Source organism: Lutjanus erythropterus, chromosome 5 (assembly GCF_056507025.1).
Source record: "Lutjanus erythropterus isolate fLutEry1 chromosome 5, fLutEry1.hap2, whole genome shotgun sequence".
Lineage (NCBI taxonomy): Eukaryota > Metazoa > Chordata > Actinopteri > Lutjaniformes > Lutjanidae > Lutjanus > Lutjanus erythropterus.
The window spans coordinates 31,840,595-31,858,907 of record NC_139321.1 but is presented as its reverse complement, the minus strand read 5'-3'; the positions used below and the strand labels follow the sequence as shown (position 1 = coordinate 31,858,907).

At 39.5% G+C, this 18,313-nt stretch overlaps 1 protein-coding gene across 1 annotated transcript; it reads left to right on the top strand.

The window, feature by feature from the left end:
• Nucleotides 1-5,848: 5,848 nt before the first annotated feature.
• On the top strand, nt 5,849-8,006 carry LOC146327179 (ribonuclease-like 3). The gene is made up of 2 exons (XM_084719656.1): nt 5,849-5,992; nt 7,505-8,006. The coding sequence occupies exons 1-2, from the start codon at nt 5,879-5,881 to the stop codon at nt 7,946-7,948; spliced, it is 558 nt and encodes a 185-aa protein (XP_084575782.1). The 5' UTR covers nt 5,849-5,878; the 3' UTR covers nt 7,949-8,006.
• Nucleotides 8,007-18,313: the final 10,307 nt, after the last annotated feature.

The following is an 18,313-nucleotide window of genomic DNA, read 5'->3' as shown; positions in this document are numbered from 1 at the left end:
AGTACATAACCCTAAACTTAAATCTTCCCAAACTGTGACCATTTAACAACATTAATCACATGATATACAGACTTTCTGGGAGCATCTAGTACTCTTTGGTGGCATAAAGCTGCCCAAAGGTTACCTTGTGCATCAGTATGACAAAGCGTGGCACTTTTTCATCTTCATCATCTTTTTACACTCTGTTACAGGGATTTGCTGATGTTCATAGAACTAGAATAAATAAAATGATTACAGAATAATTGTATATTGTGATTCCTCATTCTGTGAAGAAGAAAGATTGTTTGACACCAAACTGTTTTTTGTAGGTTTATTGATCACAGCAGCCATTTAACTAAGTTTGTGCATCAGAATGTTGTCAGTATCATTACTGGTAAACAAAATGTAAATACAGCGAATTTGTAATGTGTCTAGTCTCACAACACTTTGTAGAGGTGATGTGGCACATCGTCCTCGGAAACAAGCAAAGCCACATGCAGCAAAAATACTGAAGAACAATGACTGTGGCTGTGGTCATTTCTCACCCGTCTCAAATCTAACACTAAGTCTTCACAAGAGACTTGCCCATTGCTCCACAGGATATTGGAGGTTAGATGTGCAACAGAACTTGTGGTTGTGGGCCAGGTGCAAAAATGGTTGTGCATGAAGCTACTCTCAGTTTTTTGAAAGAAACTCTGTAGAGAGCCTTGCAGAGCCATCAAATAAATTCCTCTAATGGAATTTCTTACCTCGACATTAGTCATGATGGTTAGTGACCTTTGTTATCTCTTGATCCTTTGCACTGCATGGAAGAACCCCTCCTTCATTTCTATCATGTCTGGAACTCTTGTGGGTCTGGGGTACAGGCACAGGGAGAGCTCTAGAGACATATACCACTTGTCCACCACAACTGTCACATCATTTAATTCTCCCTCATGTTAACTGTACATTTGGGGGATAAGCAGTCACTTTAAGTCTGTGTAAGGGAAAAATGGAGTCTTCTAAAGACTTGAATTTGAGAACATAGTTGCTATGTAGGGCTGAAGTGTGGAGTCCATAGACAATCCCAACAATGCCTTGGGCACAGATGCTGTTTTCCAGACTTGTGAGCCAATCAGAGGTTGTGTTCCTGATTTGTGTGTGACAGTGCTGATCCATAGATGCATTAATAGATCAGTGCAGTGATCTCAACATGAGGTTGACACTTCAAAATACAATTTTCAGTGAAATGGTAATGAGTACAACTTTCTAGGGTGTGCTATAAACTCGCTGAATAAATCTCTCCATAAAGGTACACGAGACGTTTGATCTTTATGTTGACCAGCAGCTCTGCAGCACTGGGAACACGCCATACAGGTTATGTCATTTACTGTTTTAGTGTGTTTAGAACCGTCTCTTTACCAAGATGTCAAATACCAGCATCATGCCCCTCTCCAAAACAGAGAGACACATGTAAACCCATCTGCGGCTGTATGAGACGCACTGGCCTTTCCACAAAGTATAAAGTACGACAGAGCCCCCATACGGAGAGGCAGCATGGATGGATGGATGGATGGATGGATGGATGGATGGCTCAAACAAACAGGACTTTTACCCAACAGACCAGGATTTGTGAAGTACAAAATCTGATGTATTTCTTTTAACCCAAAACCTGAGCTTTTTCTAAATCTAACCATGTACACCTTCCCAAACTGTGACCATTTAACAACATTAATCACATGATATACAGACTTTCTGGGAGCATCTAGTACTCTTTGGTGGCATAAAGCTGCCCAAAGGTTACCTTGTGCATCAGTATGACAAAGCGTGGCACTTTTTCATCTTCATCATCTTTTTACACTCTGTTACAGGGATTTGCTGATGTTCATAGAACTAGAATAAATAAAATGATTACAGAATAATTGTATATTGTGATTCCTCATTCTGTGAAGAAGAAAGATTGTTTGACACCAAACTGTTTTTTGTAGATTTGTTGATCACAGCAGCCATTTAATTAAGTTTGTGCATCAGAATGTTGTCAGTATCATTACTGGTAAACAAAATGTAAATACAGCAAATTTGTAATGTGTCTAGTCTCACAACACTTTGTAGAGGTGATGTGGCACATCGTCCTCGGAAACAAGCAAAGCCACATGCAGCAACAATACTGAAGAACAATGACTGTGGCTGTGGTCATTTCTCACCCGTCTCAAATCTAACACTAAGTCTTCACAAGAGACTTGCCCATTGCTCCACAGGATATTGGAGGTTAGATGTGCAACAGAACTTGTGGTTGTGGGCCAGGTGCAAAAATGGTTGTGCATGAAGCTACTCTCAGTTTTTTGAAAGAAACTCTGTAGAGAGCCTTGCAGAGCCATCAAATAAATTCCTCTAATGGAATTTCTTACCTCGACATTAGTCATGATGGTTAGTGACCTTTGTTATCTCTTGATCCTTTGCACTGCATGGAAGAACCCCTCCTTCATTTCTATCATGTCTGGAACTCTTGTGGGTCTGGGGTACAGGCACAGGGAGAGCTCTAGAGACATATACCACTTGTCCACCACAACTGTCACATCATTTAATTCTCCCTCATGTTAACTGTACATTTGGGGGATAAGCAGTCACTTTAAGTCTGTGTAAGGGAAAAATGGAGTCTTCTAAAGACTTGAATTTGAGAACATAGTTGCTATGTAGGGCTGAAGTGTGGAGTCCATAGACAATCCCAACAATGCCTTGGGCACAGATGCTGTTTTCCAGACTTGTGAGCCAATCAGAGGTTGTGTTCCTGATTTGTGTGTGACAGTGCTGATCCATAGATGCATTAATAGATCAGTGCAGTGATCTCAACATGAGGTTGACACTTCAAAATACAATTTTCAGTGAAATGGTAATGAGTACAACTTTCTAGGGTGTGCTATAAACTCGCTGAATAAATCTCTCCATAAAGGTACACGAGACGTTTGATCTTTATGTTGACCAGCAGCTCTGCAGCACTGGGAACACGCCATACAGGTTATGTCATTTACTGTTTTAGTGTGTTTAGAACCGTCTCTTTACCAAGATGTCAAATACCAGCATCATGCCCCTCTCCAAAACAGAGAGACACATGTAAACCCATCTGCGGCTGTATGAGACGCACTGGCCTTTCCACAAAGTATAAAGTACGACAGAGCCCCCATACGGAGAGGCAGCATGGATGGATGGATGGATGGATGGATGGATGGATGGCTCAAACAAACAGGACTTTTACCCAACAGACCAGGATTTGTGAAGTACAAAATCTGATGTATTTCTTTTAACCCAAAACCTGAGCTTTTTCTAAATCTAACCATGTACACCTTCCCAAACTGTGACCATTTAACAACATTAATCACATGATATACAGACTTTCTGGGAGCATCTAGTACTCTTTGGTGGCATAAAGCTGCCCAAAGGTTACCTTGTGCATCAGTATGACAAAGCGTAGCACTTTTTCATCTTCATCATCTTTTTACACTCTGTTACAGGGATTTGCTGATGTTCATAGAACTAGAATAAATAAAATGATTACAGAATAATTGTATATTGTGATTCCTCATTCTGTGAAGAAGAAAGAATGTTTGACACCAAACTGTTTTTTGTAGATTTGTTGATCACAGCAGCCATTTAATTAAGTTTGTGCATCAGAATGTTGTCAGTATCATTACTGGTAAACAAAATGTAAATACAGCAAATTTGTAATGTGTCTAGTCTCACAACACTTTGTAGAGGTGATGTGGCACATCGTCCTCGGAAACAAGCAAAGCCACATGCAGCAACAATACTGAAGAACAATGACTGTGGCTGTGGTCATTTCTCACCCGTCTCAAATCTAACACTAAGTCTTCACAAGAGACTTGCCCATTGCTCCACAGGATATTGGAGGTTAGATGTGCAACAGAACTTGTGGTTGTGGGCCAGGTGCAAAAATGGTTGTGCATGAAGCTACTCTCAGTTTTTTGAAAGAAACTCTGTAGAGAGCCTTGCAGAGCCATCAAACAAATTCCTCTAATGGAATTTCTTACCTCGACATTAGTCATGATGGTTAGTGACCTTTGTTATCTCTTGATCCTTTGCACTGCATGGAAGAACCCCTCCTTCATTTCTATCATGTCTGGAACTCTTGTGGGTCTGGGGTACAGGCACAGGGAGAGCTCTAGAGACATATACCACTTGTCCACCACAACTGTCACATCATTTAATTCTCCCTCATGTTAACTGTACATTTGGGGGATAAACAGTCACTTTAAGTCTGTGTAAAGGAAAAACTGAGTCTTCTAAAGACTTGAATTTGAGAACATAGTTGCTATGTGGGGCTGAAGTGTGGAGTTTGACCATGAAACTGTTGTTCAGGATTCATGTGCTCAGGATTGTTTGGGCAGACCTGAAGCATGACTCGATGATGTCCTGGAGCCATGGTCCCCTAACGCTGTATAAGCTCATGAACGGACATACAGATGACACAACCTCTCCCTCCTCTAATCCTTCCTAAGAGTCAGTTACAAAGCAGTTCACAGTGAGATTAATATATTTATTTTTATATATATTTGGGTCTAATCAATAATTCTGATATGGAAATCATGAAAAAAACAGTCAAAGGCAAGCGAGAGGGCTTGGCCAGAAAGACAAGTGTTTTACTGTTTTGATAAATATTTGCAATAAGTGTGATCTCAACCAGATTGGTCAGCACAGAGTTTTTTGATGTCCTGTGTCGTAAAAGCACATGATTCAGTTAAAGACGTGGGTCAGATCCTTGTTCAGAGAAGTTGTCTGTAACAGCAGTAAGTATGAAGAGCAGTGTTTCCAACCCATGGGCTTTGTGTCATTTTAATCTTGATAGTAAAAAAAAACAAAAGATATTTGAATATCGGAGCACTCCTGTAGTTCAGCTGGTAGAGCGCTCTATGTACTGAGGCTGTCAGTCCTCTGCAGCAGCTGCCCATTCAACTCCTGAAAGCAGCTCATTTGTTGCATGTCGTTCCCCCTCTCTGCCCCCTTTCTGTCATATCTTCAGCTGTCACCTATCAGATAAAGGCACAAGGCCTGTAGCTTTATTGTCCCTAAATGCAATCTCCATTTTATATTCAGGGGTTTGTGGACAGTTTGGGTGCAAATGCTTGGAGAAAAGAGTATTGTTATAAAGGCAGGAGAAGGATTCAGATTTTAAAATCATTATTTCCTTAAATTTGTTGAACTGTTACCCTACAGGGTGTACAGTTTGATCCCTGCAGACCCAGTTAAAAATGTGCAGTGCAAAAAAAGTGCAGTAAAGCTGATCAATTCTGTAAACAGGATAATTTTTGTTTTCTGCAGTTACAGATACGGCAATAAGTTTATATGTACTACCTTTTTTGACTCTGGGTGCTTTCAGATTTTCTCTCTAGCATTTCAGCAACACTAGACACAAATAGTCATCTGTATCTCTTAACACTGCTGCCATCTTGTGTGGGAAGCAGCTGCTTGATGATTTAGCCAAAAATGGGGGGTTAATTCATTTATTTCAAAGGGACCATTAATGTGTATATTAGATGTAAATATTGGTGTCTGTTATCTTAAGGGATTAAATCGATCGCAACTGGACTGGTAAAATTGTCTTAGAAGACGTTTCGCCTCTCATCCGAGCAGGCTTCATCAGTTCATGCTCATCAGACTAGATAGGACAGCTCTAGTCTGATCATCAGACTAGAGCTGTCTTAATCCCTTAAGATAACTATGACCTGGATGAATGAGAATATTCACAGGCATTGGTGTCTGTTGAATTTTATCAGATTTGGTGGATAGTTAATTTACATTTTCTTGCTTGGGTGACACAGCTCTGTTATGTCACTGCTGAACTTTGTTACTATTTGTGTTGTCTTGTTTCTGATAAGCTGACTTTGTATGATTAAACAAGCTTGCAATGCGAATGGACTTCCCACCGTGGTGTTGGGCCAAGAAATCAAAGGTCAAAACAAATTCTATAAATGAATCATCAGTTTTTGTCAACATCATTGTCACTGCGTTCATGATACAGGTAAATACGATTTTTTTTTTTTTTACTATAAAGTAAAATAACCATTAACCATTCATTTTACATTTTAAAGTAGTTTTGTTCTTACTCTCTCTTTAACATCCAGCTATAATAACAGTTTATACGGGACTGTGATCTCATGGCTGAGTTGCATTTTAGCTTTACAGATTTATCTGCTGGTCTGCAACACCTGCAAACTAAACACATAATATCTTATCATTAGTAGTGTCAATAATTTTTGTTATTTTAGAGTATTTAAAATATCTCTTGTGTGCAATTATTACATGTATGCACAGTATTTAAAATACTAATGAGACAATTGAAAGAGCATGTAGATTTAATTGTTTTCAGCTTTTGTGCTGAGCAAGATATCATGTAATAACTTTTGTGATGATGAGCTTCAATAGTCAGAAAGATGTATTTTAGTGATGAACAATATTATCTGCATGTCACCGGTATTGGCAGATAAAAGCTTTAAAATGAAATATCAGTATCTGCTCAAAATATTGATATTTCTGCTATTAAGATGACACGAATATGAAGTGTCTGAACCAGGGAATCTCTTGGATTCAGAGGGTTATAAACTATTATCCATTGCATCTCGATGCATCGACAGTTTAAAACTTTAAGTCAAAGCGTGCCAGTTGGATTGTATTTATCTGCTGCTGCTCACACTCAACCATCCTCATCAATGGGTGATGGCATAAAACTTATTCAAAAACACTTCAGGTTCATCTAGCAAACACAATTATTTATTATTTTTGTAGTGTCTGTGCATTGTAGACTGTCTGGGTGCTGCTTTACCCTCACAGCTAAATTTCACCTTTTCTGTTCTGTCAACATCATGTTAATTAACCTTTACAAAAATCAATTTTTGACATTTATGAATTGATTCAGAATCTTCCACGTCTGTTCGTGATGCATCTAAGAATCAAATATTTCCCTCACCCCTAGTCTGAATGGGTATCTAAGTTGGTATTCAGAGGAACCCAATCACATTCTTTCAGCACTTCAGATTTAATTTACCTTTTAAACAGCTGTCATCCTGATCATTATGACAGTGAAGAACAAGGAGAAAAAAACCTGTCAGCAGTTTTTGTCTAGTGAATGCTGTTTGTATTGTATTTTACTTTGAAAGGTATTGTATTTTATTTTAAAAAAGGATTGTATTTAATGTCTGCACCTGCCAGAGGGGCCATCACAAAAAGAATAGGATTAATAAAATGTTAATTCCAGACAACACTTAATAATATAGATGTATGTATATCAGCATCGGCAAATGGCCAAAATGAGTTGGAAAATACTGGCATATGGGATATCAGCAAAAATCCAATATTGTGCATCCTTAATGAATTTATAACTATGTTTAATTTACAAAAGCATTTGTAAACCACCAACTTGATTATAATATGAATAACATTCTGTCACTATACCCACAGCCTCAGGAAAAGTACGCATTTGCTTTTCATAAGAAAAATAATAATGTTTAAATTTTTCCCACATTCTCTTCACCAGGGAATCATGTGGATCCCATTTGCTTGTTTGCTGCTGGTTTCTGCCTCTGTGCTGGCTCAGGATGCAAGCGTGTCTCTACGTTACAGAAAGTTTATAAATCAGCATGTCAACGGGCAAATGAGTGTTACCAGGTGTGACGATGTGATACGAAGTAGAGACATCTCAAAAACTGACAGCAACGAGTGCAAGGAGACCAATACCTTCATCCGAGCCACCACCAACACCATCAGATACATCTGCCAGCAGGGAGGAGAGCCGTATGCCGGTGGCATGACCAGAAGCCTCCAGCCCTTCGACATTGTTGTCTGTACGCTGAAAAACCAGCAGGCCAGGCAACCTCGCTGTCAGTACCGTGGTCAAGCTCGCACTAGGAGAATTGCAATCAGATGTGAACAAGGCTATCCTGTGCACTTCGATAGAGACATTGTACACTTTGACAACTGATGAAACAGTAGCTCTGTTCAGTGTCCTGTTTTAAATAAAATTCATCTGACAGCTCACAGTTGTGTCTGTCTCTTAATATAGTTGTGCGATAACTGACAGTGGAAACAGGATCATTAATAATGTTTGCAGCATCCTTGGTCACTGAGCGTTTAGAAATTCTTCCTTTTCTCTAGGAGTAATAACTACTGTATAAGATCAGAATATATTGTGTTTTCCAAAAGACATTAACTACCTTTTTCATGGAAATGAGGAAAATAAAAACCTGTAACAGAGCCATGATTTATCCTCTGCACCTTTATGACGGATGGTGCACATTAAAGATGTCTTTATGATGCAAGCATAAAATGAATCACAATGTTTGTTTACAATAACGTCCATGTAGAATGTTCAATGTTCAATTATGCTAGGGGAATATATTTCAAAAGATTAAACTCTTGGCTATTAAACTTTGTAATGGCCCAACCTCCAAGTGATTCACTTTATTTAATAATTTAACATCTTGCAGAGTTGACAAAAAGAAATTTAATGTCACGGCATAGTCACATTGAGCAGCTGTTTTATTCTCTGAAGTTGCTCAGTGTCCTCTTAATGCTGATCAAAACAGACATTTTAAAATCCCAATCAATCAAAATTCTGCCACATTATTTTGTTGCCTGTTTTTTGTTGATTTGGTTCTCTTCCCTTCCTTTTTGTGCTTCTTCCATTAAAAAAATAAACTTGCTGTGTATTTGAAGCAGAGTAGACTGGCGAGCCGCTCCTGGGACGCACTGCGGCGCTGCTGGTGGAATCACAAGCTTTGTGTAGAACTGCAGCAGTCAGCTTCGATGGATTTGGTGCCACTGTAATGCAACACAGCCATGTGTGTAATCAAGCTGCTAGACTGCACTGAGACCAAGTCAGATGGTGCTGCGATTAGGAGGGGAGTGGGAGTTAGGTGATGCTTATTTGTTCTTTAAAAATAACTGCTGTGAAACAATAAAAAAAAAAGTTTATTTCTCTGATTGACTGATTTTTCTCACAACCACCACTCTTCCCATTCAGTCCCGATCACTGCTGCACTGACTCCCAGAGGAAGCTTCTCGGTGCCACTATGCAGCATAAACAGCACCCAGACACAGACGTCAAAGCTGGTTATCTGAAATAAACCAAGCAAGGAGACAACTGGGACTGTATCATTGTTTGGTTCATGAACTCAGGCTGGACAGTTTGCCAGTTTCAGAGATATTTCAGACTGAGTTAGTCTGACCGCTGATGAGATGTCACTGTTGGGTGGTTTATCAAAGATGCTAATAAAGCAACACAGTAAATAAAATAATCATAGCAGAAACATCAGATGGGTCCATGCAGGGATATGTGCATATGACAGCTTACATGTGAATTCATGTTAGAACAAACAACTAAAAGATGAAGCGTCAACCAGAGTTAAATCTGATACTTGAGTGGAAATATTACAGCAGGATAAACATATGATCCATATCATCAAGAATATTTAACCTACAACAATCTCATCTGCTAAGTCTGCTGAGACACTTTTTTATGCATACTTGCATTTTTTTCTTGTACTTTATTCAATATACATATGTGACTGTAAATTAATCACATTTTTCTGCATATGTTGAAAAACTCATGGTTCTCACGTTTTCCATGTGCAATAATGCGCAATTTTATTTCTCATCACAATGACACTTACAATACACATCAGCAGCTAAAAGAAGGTAACATATAAACATGAACTCATTTCGTCAAATGTTGTTTTTTCCTTCAATTGTGTCAAAAGTTTATTTCAGTTTGACTGTTGCAAAAACAATCACTTACAATCTGGGAACAGCGCTTTAAAATTGAACCCCAACAATCTTGATCACATCATATTGACACTACAGGTTAAAATCTGACAGGCGAACACAGCATGCAGGCATCCTGCCTGACAATATGTGTTTATCCTTAAAACTTTTTCATATTTGTATCCCTAGAGAATAATGCATCTACAAGCACTTGAACAGAAAATGTTGAAGTTATTTGTTTGTTTGTTTGTTTTTAATCAGTTTATTTAAAAAGGTAAGAAATCTTTCAAGTGAAGGCTGAAATAAAATGGACTAAATAAAATAATCTTAATAGACTAGTCTTTATGTGGTTCTTCTTCGCTGTAGTCAGTAACTGGACAATATGACTCAGCCAAAGTGCCTCATTATTTTGTTTCCTGATCATACTGAGATTAGGAGAATGTTTACAGTCCACTGGGTTCAAGGCTTCCCCAAAATCAAAACCAAACTTCAACAACAAACATTTGGATCAATCTGATTGAACCTGTTGCCTTCATATGTGTTGTGTTCTGATTCCTACCAAAAGATGGCAGCACTAGGAAGGGTTTATTTTAAACACAATAAAGGCCAGAAAGAAGCTGTCAGAGTCAAAAGAGGTTTGTAAGATGATTACTTGTAGTGGTTCATTCAGACTCCTTCTAAACACTGACAATGACATAAACACATTGACTGTATGATCCATTAAACGATTCACAAGCACATATGTGTAGTGGAAGTCCAGGGGCTGTAAACCTTTTTGATTCCATTATTTATTTGATTATTTGAGTTTTAATTATGTTGAGATTACTGGTCTGTTTACAGTTCACTAGTTTCAAGGCCTCCATGAACTCTAAAGCTGAACCAGTCAACAAACTTTTTTATTAGTTTGAATGAACTTGAACCTTCATTCTCACTGAGTCAAGAAAGCGTCTGCCATAAGATGGCAGCAAAGTAAACAGTACTTTGCTGCCCTCTCTCATCAAGAGTACAGTGGCCGTCAGTGGACAAAATGGCGAGCAAAAGCTATCTCACAACAAACTACAATTATGTGTGTAGGATGAATTACCTGTCCAGCAGAAAACAGGCAACCTCGGCGTCACTGTGAAGACATTTGTCCTCCATCAGCGATTTCCATCGTGTATACACTATGCCGATGTTGATTCGTGTTTTTGCCGTTTCCTGTCATGCTTGCGTTTACTTTCTTCGTGTCTCCACTTCTTGGATGACAGGGATTCACTGTCTGCTGTTTTTTGTTCTGGTACAGTGTATGTATGATCCTCCATTTGTCAAAACTGTGCCAGTCAAGGTTCACAACGCTAAATGGTCTGCCAGCAATCACCCGCGTCTATCCTCCCTGTCTACTTCCATGTTTACGCTGCGGCGTCTACGTAAGGTCGCCATGGGCTTCCCAAGACTCACTGTTAGTGCAGTTTGTCCGCTCTGCGCTGCCGTAGACGACGCAGGATGACGATCTCCGTAAGTCGACCCGACAGTATGTAACTATAAATGGCTATTTCTAAAGCAACGGGAACATATAGATTATGAGTTTACGTTGATTGATAATAATAAATAACATACTTATATATATCTCATTTATGTACATAAATTCCTGTAATTATTACACACTGATCCTTTAACTGAAAAGTGTAATGCCTAAGAATGTAATTATACACTAGAACTTAATTTTGGCACATTATTAGCATTTCTTTATTAATAGAACAAAAAAGAATGTGTTTTACAAGATACGAGAAGGCACCAAATCAATCAAACTCAGTAATAAATCAATCAGATTTCTTCTTCTCTAGTTTTGTTTTGCACAGGTTAACTGAACCATGACATGTACCCAGAAGTGACTCAGACAACAGTAAAGTTTATATCCATTCCAGCAAACTTTAACTTTAAGAGTTTTTTTTATTTATTTATTTGTGTGTGTGGGAGGGGGGGCAAATAAGTGGTTGTCATGTCACAATCTTCTTTGCAACAAAACATTTTTTGGTCAATCCCAATCAAGATAAGAGAAAAGAGGGAAGTCTCGTTTGCTGCTGACAACGTGATATGCTGTTTATTAACTTAACACAAGGTAACTAATTGCTAACGTAACATAACCTGCCAAATCAAGTTTAAGTGTCCACACATAACCTATAAAATCCTTCCCAACCTGTCTATAATGGAAATCGTTCCTGTCACAGTTCTGCAGGCCCAGTTTCCCTTGACCTATACCCCATTCTCCCAGTTTCCCTCCTGACCCTGTGCCTCAGTTATTTTCCACTTTCCCTGCCTCTGCTCCACTCTACCTGCCAGACACTCCCACCTCATCAGCCCAACTCTACCCACCTGCAAGCTCAGCTGCAGCTCACCCCCAATCAGCCCAGTATAAAGCCTCTCCAGCACGCTCACTCCTTGCCAGATTGTTCTTCAGTATTTCCCTGCACGACTCTCCAGCCCTTTTCCTGGATTGTTTTCCTGGTTGCCTACCCTGCCTTGCCTGGTTCCCAAATATATAGGTCTCCAGATCCTCCTACAGGGGATTGGTTAATGAGCACATCACCTTTTTCACCTCTTATGAGTTTGCAGGAGTTGCTACACCTGTGACTTTAACAAACACACTTAACAAATAAAACAAGCCCAAACATTAAGTCAGAACCACAAATTTATTTAATGAACAATGGTTCAGTCACTGTCAGGTTTCATCCACATACTTTCACATTCACTCTTCACTGGTATGAGCTGGTATTTTCTAATCAAGATGCCTAAACTTGCAGCAGCCCTATCTTGGATGTTGTAGGTCCCTTGGACTTTTCTTCCTGTCGTTTCTGGTTGACCCTCAGTATGTTAATAATAAGATGGTAAGTGTTCATGATAGTCTCTCTGTCCATGTTGACTGCCGACTGGAAGAGAATGTATTTGAAAGTCACGTTGTGAGAGTAAAGAGAGGAGGGATGTAAAGGAAAGAATTGACTTCTCTGGTGAGTTGGCAGTTTTGGCCCTACTGAGTCAAACCATGCTGCACTGATTTACATTTCCATTACCACTCTGGAGTACGGCCAAAAGGAGCCCATCCCACCTGGAAGTGGGATGCAGTCACGTCTCGCCGACCGCAGTCAAACCGTGACGACCCTCCTTTCTCCCCCTTGAACAAGCGACTGTTGTGATATTGAGCTTGTGTGTGCAGGGGAGCAACTGGAAATACATTTCTAAAAGTCTGTTTATGTTCAGCTCTCAGTATTTCTGTAACTTCAAACTGAATCTCTGTGTTTTGAAATGTAGTTTTTTCCCTCTGTCACTGTTAATCACACACAGCAGATGTCTGTCGGTCTGTGCTCGCTCACAATTGCCTCGGTAAACTGTTGCACATGCACATGAAATGCCGCTGGTCTGGTACGGAGAGCTCAGAATGGAGAAAACAAAATATAACTCAGATGAGAATCAGCTATTTTTTGGCTTTCTACCCACTGCAGCTTTAAGATGAATACAAACCTCATTTTCTGTGTTTCAGAATGACTTCCCTTCACCTCTACTCTGACGGATGACAGATTAATGTTTTCTTTTGCGTCAAAGTGAAACTCAGCTTCCGTGGGCTTGTTGTATTATGTCATTAGACTTAAATACATCAGATCCCTCTGAATTCTCATGAAAACTTTAGACGTGGGAGGTGTTGCAACTTAAAAATAATTTTCTCTCCTGCTTTGACAATGTGTTTAGACACAATTGAGAAAATATTCTTTGACTGAAACTAGAGATGAAATTGCACAGACAAATATTTGTCATTTGATAAAATGGTATTTTTATGTGGTTATATATATTTGCCTCCTTGGAGAGCAGAAGAGATACCACAAAAGAAATAACACCGGAAGCTGTCTTAGAAATTCAATGCAGTGTTTTAAATTAATTGCTATCTGGGTGAAAATGTTCTTCATTGTTCCACATTGCCTTGGTTCTTCTCAATCTCTGTGTGATCTGTGTGTTAATTATAGCAATGCATCATGTGTTTTCAACACACATAAAGTCAAAACCAAACTGCTGTCACTCTTGTGTGTGCAGATTGGAAAGACTTGATTGGTTTATTTCCACTTTGGTGGTACACCAACAAGCCAACACAATGACAGACCAATCAGATTGTTTGAAACATGTTCCCTCCCATTTGATGGAATCACATTAAGATTAATCATCCCACAGTAAAATCTAAATCAACTGCTGTCTCAAGTGGATTAACCAAAAAATGCTGATCATATTTTGTGTAGCTCTCGTGTTCATAATTGGGGGAAAGTATGGTTACAAAATTCTGTTTAATTTCTGCTGTGTTTCTATTACTGTCACCTTCTTAGGGTAACTTGAGTATAAATATATTGTATCTAGGATGCATAAATGACCAAAGCTTTGTAACAAAGACGGTTTGTCTTGGAGAAGATGTGACTCTGACATGTAGCCGCCAGTCTGAACCGATAGGATGGCATAGATAACATCATCAGTTCTGTCTGTCTGTCTGGCAGTTGGCTATGGCAACCCTTTCTCCAAATGCCGTGACCTGGATGGCCGAGAATCTTCACAGACGTGTGAGGAGTTGTGAAGATGTAAAGAGTGTCCACGGGAGCCGACACTCCATTGCGACAGATTAAGGTCGCGCAAAGTGACTTGAGTCCAGCTTTGCCCAAGTGAGTTCTTACATACTGACGTTTTTTTCTTTGTCAGTGACTCAACTTTCCCACCTTTGAACGTGTCGGGGAGGTCGGGGAGGTCGGTGCAGCGGGTGCAGCGGGTTGACTCCAGCTCAGCCAATCTCACGTTTGTTGCGAAACAAAAATTATGGCCTAATAAAAGGAAAAGACACATCAGAAGTGAATTTGTGCCCCTCTAATTTGACAAATGTTTGTCTCACAATCAAAGGAAAAATCAAAGTGAAAATGACTTAACAGTAGCCTACTATTATGTATTAATAAATAAGGTATAGTGACTAGTGGTCATGTTTAAGCTTTTTGGATAACATATGTAACTTCCAACATCATGGCAGCCGGCTGCCCAACCGATTACTTCTGCTCCCTTTTGTTGTATGGTATGAGCTTACCCACTGCTTTATTTTTAGCTATGTTTGCCCTGACTTCTGCATCATTTTGGATCATGTATTCACATTTGCTGACAAAGTCAATCTTATCTCTTTTATGGAATCCTGCCATTAGTTTTTCAAACTTATCTGAGCAAGCAATGGCAAGTTCTGGGAATGCCGCTTTACATCTCACCATCAGCTCTGTTATACCAGCGATTGCACATGCTTCGCCCAATTTCTTTCCACTGTTGTATGCCCTCAACACCCTTTTGTATATGGCAATGATCTCCGTGGGACGACAGGCTACAAAAGTAAGAGAAGAGTTAGTAAATAGGATGAACTGGTCAATCAACAAATCACAAAGTAGCGCACAACTACTGTGACATCACAACTTACAAACCCTAATGGCACAGCTGATAATTCACCATATCCCTTTGAACTTCTACAGCTGTGACTAGTCTCTTACACAGTGGCAGCTGGTCAACAGTCAATAAATTTTAAATGTAATGTTGCCGCGGTTGACCCTCGCAGCGGCAGGTAGCACGGAGTGTAACGTCAGACTGGGTCACTGCATTTTGTTGCATATAAGGGGGGATACGAGCGGCCCCTCCCAATTTGAACTGATCCATGCGTCTATTGAATGTGATTGACTCAGCCGCTCAGATGGTGACCGTTATTTTTCTGGAAAAAAAGAAAGAAAAAAGCAAGCAAGGTAGAGGAGATTTGCAAAGATGCTGAAAAGAAAGAAGCCACCAGAAAAAGATGTGTGGTGCAGATAACCGTAGGGCAAAAAAGAAAAAAAAGTTAATTGAGGATGCAGCCAAATGCACGAAACTGACAGATCTCTTCTGTCGTGGTGGGAGCAGCCAGGCCAGTGACGACACGGGTCTGAGCAGTAGCACGGCCACAGCAGGTAAACAAGCACTGTCTGCTGTAACACGGCACTATCATGATCTCAGACTTGAGACTAGGGTTGTCACAAGAACCAACACTACCAGTAATCTGAACGTGACCGAACCTGGATCCGCTCCAGCTGCTTGGTGTGGCCACAGCCACAGTTGAAGCCCATAAACATGACGCGCCATGTGTCTTTCTCCAGTCAGTTGTCATGGGAACAAGACGCTCTGATGGTGGTGCGCATTTAGACCATAATACATCCATGGTTTGGAGCAGAGACAAAACAAACGTGTGTGAATATATAAAACGGAGCTGAAGAATGAAACAAGTTTACACCAGTCAGTGGAAACAACCTGAAAGTGAGTGAATGAGAACAACAGTTCTATCATTGAACTACTAGGAGAATAATAATAATGACTACATAACTTCCTGTTTGTGTGGAGGCATATTTACCATTTTACCTCATGTTTTTGCCTGAGAAGTTGTTAAAGTGCAGCTTAGCCTAAAAACAAGTTTGATGTGTCAGTTGTTATAATAATTGTTGTTGTTGTTGTTGTTGTTCTTGTTGTTGTTATTATTAGGCCTATTATTATTATTATTTAATAAAGTAGCCTAATGATTTTAGAAGCACATGCTTTTTTTCAGTTGTGGTATCAAAAAGAGTATCGAGAATCGTGGAAATATACTAGTATTGGTATCGACTACTGAAATTCTGGTATTGTGACAACCCTACTTGAGACTTTGCATATAGTGTTTGTTTTTTTGGGTGTGTTCAGGGCACAGACAGAACATTAAAGATTACATGATTACATGATTACAAAGTTACATGCATTACAAATCATTAATTTTCTTGGTCAATTAAAAATAAAATCCATAGGCTTTACTATTATTATTATTATTATTATTATTATTATTATTATTAAGGATATATTGAGGAAGAGCAGCATAATGATGAGGCTGCGGTGGATGCTGAGGACATGGCGGTCAGCAGTAGGGATGAAGAGGGATTTCATTCTAATAATGACTTTGATACTACCATTGATGACTCTGAAGATGATGCCCAATATGAGCCGCAGGATGAGGTAAGTCTTTGTTTTGTTTTTTTTGTTACTGTTTTTGGGGGTTTTTTTTAACTTTGTTGCTGGGTCAAAAAAAAAAAATTGAATAACTTTTGTTCTCACATTTTTGCACAGGAAATTGCAAGTGAGGATGAGGCAACTGTTGGACTAGGCAAGCCCACTATTGGACTACACCCAAGCATATCCCTCAGATCCATTTCTTTTAAAAATGAAACTCTCAGCACAGCAAAAGTCAGAGCACTTGTCCAACATGGTCCATGTCAGCCTGGGTTAAAAGATAACTTTTCAGATTTTGTCAAAAATTCACGTGATGACAAGTTTAAAACACAATGGTACAAAAACACAAGTGGCAAAGTCAGTGTAGATAGACACTGGCTGGTCTTCTCTCCTCTTTCTGGCAAGATGTTTTGTTTTTGTTGTTGGCTTTTTGCTGAAAAGGGTGAACAAACCATTTGGTCTGACCCCAACAAAGGCTTGATGCTTTCCACAAAGGAATGGATAGGATAAAGCACCATGAAGCGTTAGAAGCACACCGAAAGGTGGAAAACACTTTATTCCTAACTAAATATTGCATCACTGAGGATAAAACTGTCATCGCAGGACTCGTGCGGGCAGAAAGACAGGCCATTGAGAAAAATAGGAGAGTACTTAAAAGGCTGGTGGATGTTACTCTGTTTTTAGCTAAGCAAGGCCTTCCCTTCAGGGGACATAGAGAGTATGCTGGCCTAGGAGCACCAACTGTTAACGAGGGCAGCTTTCTCGAACTATTAAAACTATTGGCAAAATATGACACTATCATCAATAACCACATCAGCGAAGCCAACAGGGGCTTTAAATACATTAGTCCGGAATCTCAAAATGAGCTCATCACATGCCTTGGCAATGAGACACTGCAAATGATTGTTAAAGAAATTAAGGATGCTGTTTTTTACTCTGAATCAACAATGACAACAATTGACATTTCTAGAGTGGATCAGTTTTCTTTGTCCATAAGGTATGTCAATAAGAGTGGTAAAAGTGTTGAGAGATTCATAAAATTTGATGAGGCGGCAATGCTGAATCATTTCATGACTCACTGATGAAAGCTCTCCAAGAACTTGGACTTAACGTTACCAATATGCGAGGACAGGCTTATGATGGCGCCAAAACTATGTCTGGTCACATATCAGGCCTTCAAAAGAGAATGAAAGACTCGTGTAGCTCTAAGGTTCTGTATGTGCACTGTTGTGCCCATAATCTAAACCTCATTCTTCTTGATTCTGCGACATCATGCACAGCAGGGAAACTCTTCTTTGGTACCCTTGAACAGTTGTATTGCTTTTTAACACTGAGTTTGCCTCGTTACAGAATACTAACAGAGCAACACGACAAATTGATACAGGACACAGCTTTAACATTGAAACGTCTCAGTGATACAAGGCGGGCATCGCGAAAGCGAGCCACCTAAGCCGTAATAAAGAGTATGCCAGCAATCATAGCAGCACTTGAAATAATTATTGATGATGCACACTCAGAACCAAAAGCTGTAGCAGATGCAACAGGTCTGCTA

Coding starts and splice junctions, on each gene's coding strand:
- LOC146327179 (XM_084719656.1), top strand. CDS start 5,879: ATGCGAATGGACTTCCCACCGTGGTGTTGGGCCAAGAAATCAAAGGTC. Junction 5,993..7,504: donor TCACTGCGTTCATGATACAG/GTAAATACGATT, acceptor TCTCTTCACCAG/GGAATCATGTGGATCCCATT.